This window comes from Montipora foliosa, chromosome 9, assembly GCF_036669935.1.
Source record: "Montipora foliosa isolate CH-2021 chromosome 9, ASM3666993v2, whole genome shotgun sequence".
NCBI classification, from domain to species: Eukaryota; Metazoa; Cnidaria; class Anthozoa; order Scleractinia; family Acroporidae; genus Montipora; species Montipora foliosa.
Window position 1 is genome coordinate 31,038,383 of NC_090877.1, and position 14,799 is coordinate 31,053,181.

Below are 14,799 nucleotides of genomic sequence, written 5' to 3' on the forward strand. Positions count from 1 at the left end.
CCATAAGATTGAGCTTGTGCCACAGAGGGTGAATCTCCTCGGGATGGCTTGGAAGCCTGAGGAGATCCTTTTTGGCTTTCAAGATTACTCTTTCCTTCATCAACATTTGTGTTGCTTTGGGATACCACTCTTGCGTGGGCCAGTCTGGGAGGTTGCAAACACCTGTGGCTTTCTCTGCTACTATTTTTCTCAGGACAGCTGGGATCACACTAAAGGGAGGAAAGGCATAGAACATTAGTGTAGACCAATCCAATGTAAATGCATCTACGTCAAAGGCGGATGGATCGGGTTTGGATGACACATCTTGGAAACTGGGTATTGATACGTGACACGAACAAGTCAATTTCCTGGATAAAGTCTAACTCGTTTAGTGCATCTTCAATGTAGAAAGGATGGCGCTAACATCCATTCTGCTTCCTTTTCATTGCGGTGAGATTCAAAGTCAGCAACAAAATTTTGTGTACCGGGTATATGAGCTACACTTATCCAGATGTTTCTTTCAAGGCACCATTCCCAAATTTCCTTTGCCATAAAATTGCAAGAACGAGAATGGCTGGTTCCCATATGATTGATTGCACTAACAGCTGTTGGGTTTTCAGTCATAATTCTGATGTGAGTATTAGATTTGTCATTAGCAAAGGTTTTCAAAGCCATGAGACTCGTCATACGGCCAATTTTCCCCTGTGGGAATGTCATCCAGTACGGCACCCCAGTCTAGAAGAGAGGCATCGGTAGTTATTTTATACTGGGGCTTGTCATGTGATGTGCATTTTCTACATTAGCTATCCACCATTGCAATTTTTTTATGCCTCCTTAGATAAGGACATGTATGCATCAAACTTACCTCTATTGGTTTTAAGGGCTTGGGATTTGCCACCTTCCAAATTCCTACAGTATAAAGGCCCATGCATAACCTCAGGAAACCTGGCCACTATTTGACCAATCACCCGTGCCACTTGTCGATTGATTACCTTTGGGTCTTGTAATAAGAGCGCACAAGACCGCTTCAAATTGACTGCTTTCTCCTTTGTCAACATTACTGTCGTAGTCAACGAGTTTAACACGAAACCAAGAACAGCTATTCTCTGAGTAGGCACCAAGACTGATTTTACTGGATGTACTATAAATCCCAATTTCTCAAGTAGTAAAGTAGTTTCAATTACATTCCTGAATCAGATGCAATTTGATAAGTGCAGCGTTACAGATAAAGATCATCCAAATGAGCAAGAGATTATGACCCTTGGTATGTAAGTGTGCAAAGGCTTGTTTCAATAACTTGGTAAATTTCCTGGGGGCTCAAGATATGCCATTTGGTAAACAAGTAAATTGAAAAACCTGTTTCTTCCATTTGAAAGATACGAGCTTACGATCAGATGCTGTGATAGGGACTGACTAATATGCGTCCTAAAGGTCAATACTAGCCATAAAACAATTGGGAGCTAACAACTTAGTGATAGTATGCACAGAATCCATTTTGAAATAGTGGCTCACAATCAATGAGTTGAATTTCTTAAGGTTTAATATCAGCCCGTATGATCCATCTCTTTTAGGTGTAAGAAATGTGCTAGAGAGTATATGATGAGGGATATATTCAACCCTTTCTATATTACCCTCTTTTCAACAAGGTTAGAAACCTCTTGATCTATTCTATTTGACTCATGGTCATCAAATTTTTGGGGAGGCAGCCAGTGTTGAACTGGTCTTTCAATACAATTGATATGTACTCCAGACACATCAGACAAAACTTCCTTATCATTATTTATTTCAGTCCAGGCTACAAAATCGGTAGCTATGCAGCTAGCCCTAAAATTGGAACGGGCGTCCTGTAAATGAGATGACAAAGAAGGAAGGAACTGTTCAAAGACACTTACAGAGTTTCGTATCTCTTTTAACCGCTCAATTATTTGCTGCCTGTCCTTTGGCCCTGGGGTTTCTGGTGCCTGAACGGTTTGGACTGGCTTTTCCATAGAAAATTCCTGTTCCGAGATTTGTTACGGTAGTCACTGAACCCACCACGGTCCTGGCCACTGAGGCGGTAGTTCCCATTGGGAAGTTTCTTGTTAGGTGGGTGAGTAACCGAGCGACTAATCTTACTAGCTTCTTTAACATCTTTCAGCTGCTTTGCTATATCATCACCAAATAGATACTGCCGGCACTTCAATGGCGCAAATGAGTTTGTATTTGGACCTGAGGGTTGGCTGTATCTGATCCCGTCTCAACTGGGCTAATTGCGTATTCAAGTTCCCCAACATTGCCAAGCTATCGACAGACTTTGTAATCAAATCAGTATTATTCTGAGTATTATTTGCCAACCAATCTGTGATTGCAAATTTACTGTTGTTATCTTTCGTACAAGCTGCTGAAAGTTGACCACTTTCAGGTCCGCTTTCCTCTGCTTGGAATGCAGTTGTCTCCATATTTCTGGGTTCACCCGAGTGGGCTTCAGCTCAGGACAATTTTCGGGTCGCTTATGTTTTTCCACAATCTCTTTGATTTTTTCAGGGTTACGTTTTCTTTCCACAACGTTTCTTAAGTAGTTCAGCTACATCGGGGTCGATATCATCGCCGGTGGCGTCTCCTTCCTCAGAGGAATCAAGGAGGCTCTTGGGCAGTGTGGTGGGCTTTTTCCCGCCTTCACGGTCAGTGACCTTTTGCGATGAATTTTTTCGCTCGGTGACCTTTTGTATCGATGAATCACAATCCAAATCATCATCATCATCATCGGCATAAAGACTTACATCATCATCTGAATGATAGCACTCAAACCTCTTGATTGGTGGAGAATAATTGTCGTTTGAGCGCGACAGTTCATGAAGGGAGTCTACCGATTGTCGCTTCGCTGGTGGCGACTTTGCATAATCTTCAGTACTTTGCTGTCTAGAACTACACATCATTTCCAAAAGGCTACAATGTAGACATTTTGGCCATATTGTTGTTAATATTTCCAAGGGTCGCCTCTAACCCACTGGTCTCGGTTCTCAAACCGACTCCGAGAGAAGAATTCTTATTTGGTTGATCAATTCCCTCGATGGTCGGGCTGGAGGAACCGGGAATCGTGTTTTTCTGCCATTCTAGGCAAAAGCTAAAGATTTTGACAAAAAAATGAAACGAGAATATTGAACGTACCTCGTAGGGGAATAAAGAAATTTGTGGTTGACAAACTACAGTCTGCCACCCCAGTAAGGCTCAGTTTGTCGTCAACGATGGAAGCCGTAACCACTTTGGTGATAAAGCACTCTTTCGAAAGCTGTTTTGTTGCAATATTCACCGCCCGGCGTTGCTCGCAGGACTGCTATTGCGTTGATGATGGGTTGAGATAAAAGTTCAATCTTTGTCAATTGATTCTGACGTGGAATTGTGACCGTGGGAACATTTTATCCAGAAATATTTGACTCCAATTGGTGGCTCCTGAGAATTTAGTCTCCGGCCTTGGGATTTCATTATACCCGTTGACAACCCAGAAATTGAAAAATGGCTCAAATCGCGTCGGATCTGGAAAATAACCACACAGGGAGGAAGCTATCCAAAATGGTAATAAGGTTAGGCTTTTTTCATTGAGATTTTTTTCATATAATAATCTTCTTAACCTTTTTATCGGGATTCCCATATAAATCCTTACATCTTTGTCGGCCATGCTCACACTGAGCTTGGGGTGCCTGTGGTGCTCCAACAAAATTGTTAACCTCTATTTTGTCATCACAAGTTTGTATTTAAAGTTATGAATTTTCTGGAAAGGTAGAAAGATTGTATTGCAGTAGAAGTATTCCTTTGCGCTTTTGAACCTTTCGAGACAATACCTTCGCTTGGCCATTACGTTATTTTTCGCTGCTGCATGTCAACCCCCGAAAAAGACAAATGCTGCACTACAGCTTTGTATTGGTCAAATCAATCGGATTATTTTAATTTGAATCAGTTCGGTAAATTTTGAAATCTTTGTTGCGCAGTTACCATCTAGTTAAGAACATTCGAATGTCAATTGCTGTATATGCCGGCTGCTAACAGTAAACCGAACGAGAGAGGGCCTATTTTGGACTGGATATCGACAGATCGTCGATTTATTTGAAATTCAACGAAGCTTGAAATATATGATATTTGAAATCCTTGTCTCCTTCTGCGGTCATTTGGATACGGCATTACTTTATTTAAATCTTAGGCGCACGACAACTCGTTCATTTGGGTTCTGATTATAAATACACTGTTCCCCGCAAATCTCAAAGGGCACCAAATTTAAGCTTGCCTCAAGATAAAACTAATTAAAGAGTATAAGAAGCGCGTTTTCATTTTCCTCCATCCCACCCATTTTTTGCAAAATACGAAAGCAAGCAACATGGCTATTCTCTTATGACGCGCATACTAGTTCAAAGAGAGATGCAAAAGCAGTCTTGTTTTCAAATGTTGTCTTAGTCTCTTCTGCTTTCTGATTTCTTTAGCCTATTGTCCCAGGGATATTACCAATTTGTTCCTGTAAAGGAACTTCATATTGAGATCTTTCATCAACAACGTCACGAAGTTAGCGAGAAACACGGAGGGAGGTGTTTTTTTCTCATGTTTTCTCTGACGTAAAGGCACCGTTCAATTCTTTACTTCCTGTATTTTTCTCAAATTCAGTTTAATATATAAATTTAGCCAAGCCTAAAAGCGGAGCTCCCGTTTCTGACCACAGAAAGCAATATAGTGTATATGGAAATAATTATGCGTCTGCATAAAGTGCAAAATTAATCGTCATTAGTGTACTAGTGCAGTTTACAGTGATCAAACACCTCTGAGATGACAGCAGTAAACAAACAAGCTTTTTTAACAATAACCAACAATTGTAATCAACAACTAAAACTGAAATTACACGCACAGTAATCTCTTGCCCAACAATTTTCCGTTTGACTGATAACCTTTACATCTTCTCACTTCAGTTATGAACAACAGCAAAAATCCTACTTATTAAAAAGTCAAGCTAAAAAGTAGTGAATTCGCTTCGACTGGACATCCATTTCATACAAAAAGTTTATAAATGTGATTGTTGAAAAATGCCAGAATCTCTGTCAACACGGAATTGCAAATGTTTTCAGGCCTACTTCGTTCCATTTTATATGCCCCCCCCCCCCCCCCCCCCCTGCCGTAAAGATGGCTGAAATCCGTACCCTTGATTTTTTTGTCGGCACCCTTTGAAAAATGAAATCCGAAGGGTTGATATTTGTCGGCATCTTTGGGAAAAATGTCCGAGGGGGCCAAATTTTGTCGGCTTCGTTGGGAAAAAAAAACTCGAAACCCCGTTGTAAAAACCCGCCATCCTGTGGGGGAGTGGGGGTTAAATTTCTCAAAATTTGTCGCCTCTTTTCTCGGTCTCTTTCCTGATCTTTATCCCGTTGCTCGTCACTGATATGATTTCCCGCCAGAAAAACGAGGGTTGCCAAATGTAACGCTGCCACGCGATTTCCCGCCAAAGGAAATTGCCCGAACACTCCCATTCGCAGAGGCTGTCCTGCCTCCCCATCTCCACCCCGACAGTCTGTGCGGAAGGGCGTACGCTGACGTCATAACCAAAATTTCTACGTTATTTCTAGATCTTGCTTCGTACTTGTGTGTTCCACTGTGAACATTATTTTGCATGGAACAAATACTCCAATATTTCTTGGGAACCAGTTTTTTCAGCCGTTTTGACGTAGAAAGAACATAAGAAAATAGCTTTCAACGGCAAACAAAATAAAGAAATGAAATCAAGTTAGCTATCGCCGTCACAGGGACTTCGCAGCGGTCCCCCATCCAGGTACTAACCTTATTCGGAGGAGCTTAACTTCAGCTGACACTTAGACTAGCATCAACGATTGTGATCTTTGTGTTAAATCGCACATGTATCTTTCCGAACTTAAGACACTTGAAAAAAAAAAAAAGAAAAAAGCAAACTAACAAAAACCCGGTGTCTAAAGTGGCCGCTAAAATCGATGTCACTTTCGATTTTGCGATTTTACTTGTACGAGCAAAATTGAACTCTGATTGAAAGTAACAAAAATATCCCGAAACCTTTTTTCGCTGATGGTAACTTGATATATTCGTGGCACAAAATTTATGGTGTTTTCATCTCGCAAATTTTGTTGCTGAGGGGAAATCGTTTTATTAGGCCGCAAGTTATTTTCATATTTTTGCTGAATTTCCGAGTTCTTTCAAATTTGAACTTGCGTTTCCTTTAGTTTCTGTTTCGACTGCTACAACAGCGTGTCCGCCATGATCAAACGCTCTACTCCTTACATTCCCAACGACACCAAACTATGGAACGCCCTTTTCATATTCAGTACTGATTTGTTTTGTTCCCTCTTCAACATCAATAGCCTTATGCTAAAGCTACTCCGTTTGTTAATGGTCATTCTTCTACCTGGGCTCTGGAGACATTGAATTCTGCATACAACTATACTTAACCGCAGGGGCAGCTGTAGTGTCTACCATATTAGTTTATGATGCAATTTATTGTCTCTTTTTTTTCAGTCCGGACATAGAACATCAAATGGCAAGTCAGACTTTTTCTCCCAGATGACAAGTCTTGTAAGGTATCTATTGGACTCAATGGTTTGTTTGTTCCTTTATGTTTGGTTTTTGATGGAAATGGAATTGCCCTGTGATTTGGAGGACACAGTTGTATAAAAACCTCGTTCCGCCTTCTTGCTGCCCCGTAGAGCGAGAGGACAGACTGGGGTCAAGCTTATTTTTAGCTAATGTCACTGTTCCTTGGTATCAACATAATTAGCTTTTAAACGCATAACGCAAGGCGCAAAAGAACGAGACAATAGATGCATTGGCGTTTTTTGAGGGGAACACTACCCTGCGGCTGTTTAGCCTATGCGACTTCTGGATTGCGTGACTTAGAACAACCTCACGTATCTCCCCAGCTCTACGCGCTGAGTGGTAAACAGCGCGTGCTGGATCAGAAAATAGTTAGCGAGCAATGTACAAAGTCAAACGAGTCAGCAAGCTTGGGGGAAGTCGCTGCCCAGACTTGACCGCCACAGATGCGTGCAAGGCGCTGCATGCCCCCAAGCCAAACATGCGAAAACTGGTCGGTAACAGAAGCCATCTTATGGGCGACTGAAAGGAAAAACGCTCTTTAGAATACGAATATAGAGCTGGTAGCAGTCAGACGTCAGGCGACCGAGTACCTTAATAAGCCAATCGGCACGCCGGCAGCAGCAGCCGTAGATGCAGGCCCAGTGCGGAAGCTTTGCCCCTTAAAGTGCTTGGACGAAAATTCGCTTTTTTTTTTCGGCCTTATTCTGTTATAAAATATGGCGTTGGGTTAATTATGTATAATTGACAAAGAACGTTGACAACAAACCCTCTAACGTATTATTTTTCGGCTCCAAAGTGTCCTAAAATTTGGCCGCCATCACTAAACTTCGTTCTTAATGAGCCCGCAATTGAAAAGCAGATTTCCTAATCATGACGTCAGAGGCTTGACATTCGAGTTCAATTCCTCTGTTTTTATCGAGTTTTGTAAGAGAAGTCTAGCGTCTCCGAGGTCGAGATGTCCGATTATTCCATGCAGTGAATCCAGTGAAAGCAGTCAAGAACAATCTTCCGAGGCCTCAGGGGGACAGTTCTGTTTCAGCGAGCGAAGACGTCTTGCCTTACGACGAAAATGTCAAGCCGATTGCCATGGAGTAAGAAGCGGCTGAATATCGGGAACAAGTAGCCCAAGAAGAAAAGGAAGACGAGATTCTTTGGAGTAGATTCTCTGGTGGAGAAGACGTCAAAAACTGGTTTGAAATGCTCTTTGTTATATTTGTGTCGCTTGTAGACAGGAAACATTTTTCTGGGCCGTTAACTAGTGGAAAGGTTGCTTACACATTTGCACAATCTACGTTGCAAAATCTCAACTTCCAGAAATGTTCATGCATTGAACTAACTACGAAAATTTGCTTGCCTAGAGTTTCTTGTAAATCCTGAAGAGAAGAGTGCACATGCTCTATGGAAGTTGACCGATGCGTTGTAGGAGAATGTAGAATGTAGGAGTTAGGCAGCAGAACAAACTTGTACACTTCAGCCTGTTATACAAAATCCTCAAGATCAACTGTTCTGAGCTGGCGAAAACAGCAGTCGTAGAAACGTCTTCGTCTCTGATGTATGCAACTTTTATAAACCAGTGTAAAGACCAAATAACATTTCATGTGTTCATACGTACCTTTCTATGCGATCGCGTGGAGGATGGCTTCTCCGGTCCCTTCTTCCATGCGGTCGGAATAGGACGGATTGTCCGCTTGGATCCACCAACTTGAAAAGACCCTCTTTCACCAACGTGAAAGACCCTCTCAAAACAGTGAAATCTTCAGAACAGACGACAAAAATACCACCCAGTGCGACATTTGCCCTGTGCGTATGAGAAAATCGAAGCCACTGATCCCACACGGCTCCACTTGCAGGGCTACGATGCAAAGAAATTCTCGCACTGTACAGCGACATGACGGCATTTTTTAGGGCCTGTTTACATGGAGATAGGGTGACCCTTCTAGAAGGGGCACCCTCTTAGAAGGGTAACCCTTGCCTATTGTATTTTCCGGTTTGGTTTACATGAGAGGTAGGGTCACCCTATTCTACACGAAAATGTAAAAAGATGGAATATAGAAATTTTCTTCCAACAGTCTCGGTAAAGGAAAATGAGGTGTCCGCGGAAAAATGAAATTGTCGCGACGCTATTTTTTTTATAGGGTCAAAGTATATATCATATTAAAGCTAACAGATTAAATTATTTGACCGAATCTGCTGCAGAAGCTCCTGCCACTTCACTTTATTGCGAAAATAACTGCACTCAGTTGCATCGAGTCACTAATGAATGCACTCCAATACCGTGTGAGGAATTTTTGTTATGGTAGGAATTGAAGGAATTATCACGCACCGAAGTCGAAACTGTCATCTCTTACTTACTTTGGGCAGAAAAGGTACCATAAAATCAGTCTCCGAAGACAAACAAGAAATTCCTCACATGATATTTGGGGTAGTGTAATCATTTATTAGAACTGAAAATTTGGAAGCGATATCTTAAAAGTCCGTCGGGACAGGAGGTTCCAGAAGTGCAGTTCACGGTCTGCTGAATAACTCCGCCCAAATTTACCTTTACCGAGACCTTAAGGCTATGGTGGGGAAGACCGACCACCATGGCGCTATCCCGGAGAAGTTGAGCAACAACCGGCCTGGTAAGATAGCGGCCGGATTGAAAGCGCAAAAGTGGTCCCTGAGGAGGCGTGGTTAGGAGGAAATATCTACGCATGACCATAACGGCGAAAATGGAGGAGAAAGTACGAGCGAGCGTAGACGATTCATGCAGGTAAAATGTTAAGAAACGCTTTTCCCCATAGCTGTAAGCGCGATTAGTTTTCGTATTCGAAATTTATGAGGGAACAAAGCCCTGGAGCGAAAAAAGAAGTCTGGCCAACTGACAAGCGATGTCTACCACTCCTCTTGGAAGTGGTACAAGTTGTTAAAGTTTCTTGTCACGGTTATCGTCCACAATGCCGCAAAGGGCTTTGGCACAGTGAAAATCAAGTTAACGGAAGATGATGATAATGAATCCCCGGCCATAAATCCAACAAAGAAGACAAAGGAGGACTTCAACCGAAAGAGAATGTCAGTCCTTGATAGAGCTGTCGGAATATTGAAAGAAGTAAATGAAGGGCCATCAACAGCAGTGGAACTCTCTGAAGAAGACGCGTTTGGGATGGTGGTCGCAAGAACACTAGCTCGCTTGAGTCCGCGAGGAAGGATAAACGACATCCTGTTTGAGGCTGAATTTCATGGCTCAGAGAAAACCACTGGCCACGTGGAGTTGAGCTCATACAACCCAATATATGGAGCTCCGGTTGCTAGAGCGGCTGAACAGTACTTCTCTAGTCAGTTTTCCACCTTTTAAACATTTCGAGATGTTTAAAAGAGTGGTTTACATGGTTCTACATGACTCCATTTTTTATGCTTTGTGGAGATCTTTGATATGCCGGACTGCTGATACTGATACATTTGGATAGAAATACCCACAATTTTTTATGTAAGAAAAGTCAGATGCTCGAAAAACCACCCATGCAGGTCATGTTTGTAATTGAAAATCAGTGAAAAAAATGAATGGATGCTTCAGTTTTCACACATATGTAGCTGTGTTTACACTGAGCCCTTTTCACCCATGTAAAATTGGTTTTCCCTCGGTAAGTTTGCCTAGAGTTGTTATTTACCTGGGTAAAGTTGATACATGTACCAGGGGTATTTTTTTTTCTGCTTCGGTATATCTGCCATTTCCCAATGAAGGTAAAATCGGACTCACTGACCACAGCCTATACAATCAATCGTTAGACTCCTTAGGGGCAAACGTAATTCCTACTAATTTATAAATTTATTACATACTTACAGTCTAACATAATTTGCGAACAACATGATCAGTGCAGAAATACCATGATTTGCCAAATGTTTGATGTCACCGATAATAATTTAAGATACTTCAGGGACATGACTTTCTTCCACATACAAATGTGCATAGAATGAAAGTCAGAACAATAATTTGCTTGCATAATCAACTAGACAATGAGATTATTGCTGAGTGAAAATTGTCTGTGCGTATTACACATCTATTGTCTGACCATAAAATAGGATTCACAGTGGTATCTTAAGTTTAGCTAGTTGCTGTAACAATATGACAACTTTGAATTTGATAGACTGTCAATGTTCAACATGTTTAATTTATGGAGTCTAGTTAGTCAACTGCTGTTTTAGTCACCAGAATGATATAAGCAACTTCAATAAGTTAGAGTAAACCCTGATTCTTTTCATTGTCCTTTGCACCTCGGCATGTTTTATAATATAAGTACATGAAATTTTTGTTGCTTTTACTTTGGTGAGTTTTACTCTTTTTTTAAACAATTGCCTGCGGAAAAAAAATGCTGCAAAACTATGTTACCCCCATAAATGTCTTTCTGCCATTATAGAAACCAGCAGGTGAATGTTATCAATTTCAGACTTTTTCAATAAGCAACCTCAAAAGAAGTTGCATGCTGTTTACGGCAGTTAAAATAACGGGACCGGTATTTACATTACTGTGAAGCTCAGAACACCACGAACACCAGAAATATATATTGAATGTTGTGTAGCAAGGAAAAAGCCAATTAGGCATGTGAACTGAATAGGCAGCAAATAGCAACGGTAATTAGTTTTTGGTTTCGAGGTTTGCTGGCCTGTTCTGAAATTATTGTGATTAGTCAGTACACCTTTTAGAATCAACTCAAAGTGTTCATGATTTTCTGAGTTTTACAGTAATATTTTCTAGTCCAAGACATCAACATATCATTCAATCTTCTTAAATTTGATCACATTAACCTAAACATTTGCTGATTCACCACTTCAAATTTGTGTACAAATTTCTTGCTTTATGGTAAGACACACCCATATTTTGTCATTTCTGACTTGAAGGAAAGCTTGTCAATCAAGGATTTCCTAGCCTGTGAACACAGACAGATTTCCGGCTTTTCATTTTTCGGCAGCGTAAAACAAAAGCCGGAAATCTGTGTGTGTTCACAGACGAATTAAGGATTTCCATGTGTAATACAAACGTCTTGTAACAGATTTCAAAATAATTTCCCACTGCCAGCTAACGTCACCTTCCCAGTTAAAATACTCTTCAGACTCATCCCTGACTCTTTTTGCATGGTTGGATGGATTGTTGCCATTGTCTCAGCTTTCAGCCCATTGCCAAAGGCAATAAATTTTTGGAGGGAGTGCTATCATCTCTCCAGGAACCTGGAACAATTTCACCGGAGGACGGATTGACAGTGTCAATAACATGAGGTGGAACATAAACATCTTTCGATGGTCCTTTGATCAGCCAGTTGTGAAGGGTGACTGGCCATGATGACAGTCTCGACTTTGTTTGGTTGAAGGGGAATTGGAGCACGAAAAATTCGCCATCGGTTGGCAAGAAGGCCAAAAAAATTTTCCACTATTTTTCGCGCCCGCGATAAACGATAGCGACAAACCCGCCTTTCAAGGTCCAGGTCTCGCTGAGGATAAATCTTCGTCAAAAACGGCTTCAGTGAAAAAGCATCGTCCCCTGCAATTACGTAGGGGCAGTCTTCTGTTCTGTTTGGTAATGGTTCGGGCAGTGGGAGATTAATTTCCCTATTTTCCAGCGCACTGCAGAGACCAGTTCGATTCCACACTCCTCCGTCTGGACACCAGATTATTTCAAGCAAGAACCATTAATACGATGGAGTGACTCCCTTTGTAGTTATAAAATAGTGAGCCCAGTCCACACGCCTGCATGACAACATGATTCCCGTCCAGAGCTCCCTAGCAATATGGAAAATTCCACCTTTCGCTGAATTTGTTTTCCATCGTTTTCCATTCGTCTACTGTGGACGGGAATTCCAGACACAAGGCTCCCAACTCAGAAAATATGGCCTCGCACACTTCACTCACAATGTACGAGATGGTAGTTCTGCTCACTCGAAACTGGAACTCAAGGGAACGAATGATCTCGCCCGTCGCTAGGAACCTCAGTGTTGGGGCTAATCTCTCTGAGGTTGAGATTGGAGATCGCATTCTTGTGTTCCTTTTGACGATCCTTGGGCTTATCACCTCAACAAGGCGACGAAAGGAGTTCACGTCCATACGCGTATAATGTTTAACGATGGGAGGTCTTCAGCCGCCAATTCTCTTACGATACCTGCATAGGACCCTCTCTCTACTCTTCTTCGCAGCCAATCTCTATCTGGACCTTTCTTTCGGATTCCTTCACCTTTGTCGTCCAAACAATCTATTATCATACACAAAGCAGCTATTTTTTGGCCATTTTACCGCCGACGCCATCTGAAAAGGTCGGACGCCATGTTTACATGTATTGTGACGGTCTATTGTGTCTAGCCCTGGGACGAGAAAATGCAAGCATCCTACCCCAGACTTCTACGGAAGTCAGTTTATTATTATGCGCATACGTAGCTCCTTTGTTTTCCGAAACAATGTTTCCTCGTTTAGCCACCGGGGCAGCAAAACATTTTGTTTGCTTCCCGCTAGTTTAGCCACCCCGGAAACATAACAATGTGTCCGCAACAGTGTTTCCTAGTTAAGTCAGGTCTTTACAAGGTTAAAACGTTTCCGTTCTTAATTGTAATATTTACTTTAGTGATTCCCGCAAAGCGCTATTAAAACTGATCGCGTGGGGTAAAGCTTATTTTCAGTAAGAATTCAATCCCGATTCCTACAGACATAGACAGAAAGGACAAGGCTTACAAACAATTTTTTTTAAATTTAGGATCAAGAACAGTTTTAAGCAACTAACCTCTCTTTCACTGATGCAACAAGAACATAGCAACATCATTTATTACAATATTTTACAAAGAGTTGTAGTCCAACCGAAAATAGTGAAGCTATCGAGTCGGGTGGAAGCAAATAAAAACACAGCAAGGAGAAAAGGACAAAACGAAAATTACAATTGTTTGAAATTACGCCAATAAAAATTTGATACTGTGCCGTCTAATCGATCCTTTACCTTTTTCCCTTTCTCTTTTGTACTTGGCAGTTCATTTTGCGTCAGATAGGTGAATCTTTGCGGAGGTCATTGTTTACATTTTGTCTCATTAACATACGAGTTTGTTGACGGAAGTTATCATGTTATTTACAAATTGACTTCGCAAGGTAAAAGAACGTGCTAAAATTAGTTTATTGTCCGATTTTAAGCCTTTTAGCTTTGATAACAGCAAGTATGGGGCGCCGAATGTAAAAATATTATTTAAGAACTTTTTTCCCCTATATTTTGTGGTATTTATCAAATGTCGCAAAAGTTGTCCTGTTTTTCATAAATAACTTATTGAAGTACCTTTGCGATTTATAAATCGCGCTTGCGATATAAATCGGTATGTACTTTAAGGAGGGTTATTAAAGTGTATCATAAAGTGCATAAATTGGTGTATTTAACAATTATTCCATCAGCGCGCGTTGGATATGAGATGGCAAATAGCCAACGAGCCGCGTAGCGCCGAATTCGCTATAACCAGTCTCATATCCAACAAGCTCGAATGGAATAATTGTTTTATTAAATTCCTTAAACGCCAAAAGTTTGGAAGTACGAAATACGAGCGAGAAAATCCGAGCGAAATCGAAAAAACTTGATGAAGATGCGATGTTGTGTAATATCTTGTGGTCAGACAGACGCAGGCTCATCACAAAAACATTTCTTGCCTTTTCGCTTATTTTTAAAGGTCGGAATTGATCCAAACTTTCACAACAAGGTTTTTTCTTTTCGCTTTATTCGGAGAGAAATTCCTCTTTCCGGCGAAAAAAATTTAGCTTAGCGGCTCTTAGCGCAATCAATTGCCGTATAAGGTCAAACTAATGAGCTGATAACCGAGATTGAGTGAACCAATCAGAGCACGAGAAATTCATTAACCGAGGTTGAATAGCAACCAATATATCAGCGTCTATAGCCATCTATAAGCAAGTATATCCATGTATAGAATTAACTATGAGAGGGTGATGTGAAGTGCTATTTTCTACCCATGTAAACCATGTGAGCGTCAGCCGTACTCATGGAATGGGCCCACTCAAGGACAGGGAAAAACTCTGACCAGGGTGGGGTGATGGGCTCCTGACCCACGACCTTCGGGCCAGATCACCGCCGCTCCACCGAGTGAGCCATAAACGTAACCCCTTGTGCTTGTATGTATTCATTGCCGTCAATTTGACATCTTCAATTCCCACGGCCTGCTCCCGTCTGGCCTTGTGGCTCAGTCGGTGGAGCGGCGGTGATCTGGCCCGAAGGTCGTGAGTTCAATTCCTACCCTGGTCTAT

At 41.5% G+C, this 14,799-nt stretch overlaps 1 protein-coding gene across 3 annotated transcripts in view; it reads left to right on the top strand.

Moving 5' to 3' along the window:
• LOC137969886 (peroxisomal membrane protein PMP34-like) overlaps positions 1–14,799 on the top strand; it is a 47,293-nt gene that overhangs the window by 25,461 nt on the left and 7,033 nt on the right. For all 3 annotated transcript variants that reach the window (XM_068816290.1, XM_068816288.1, XM_068816289.1), the window contains exon 8: positions 6,475–6,536. In XM_068816290.1, the coding sequence (XP_068672391.1) occupies positions 6,475–6,536 (62 nt within the window). The remainder of the gene's footprint in view (positions 1–6,474; positions 6,537–14,799) is intronic.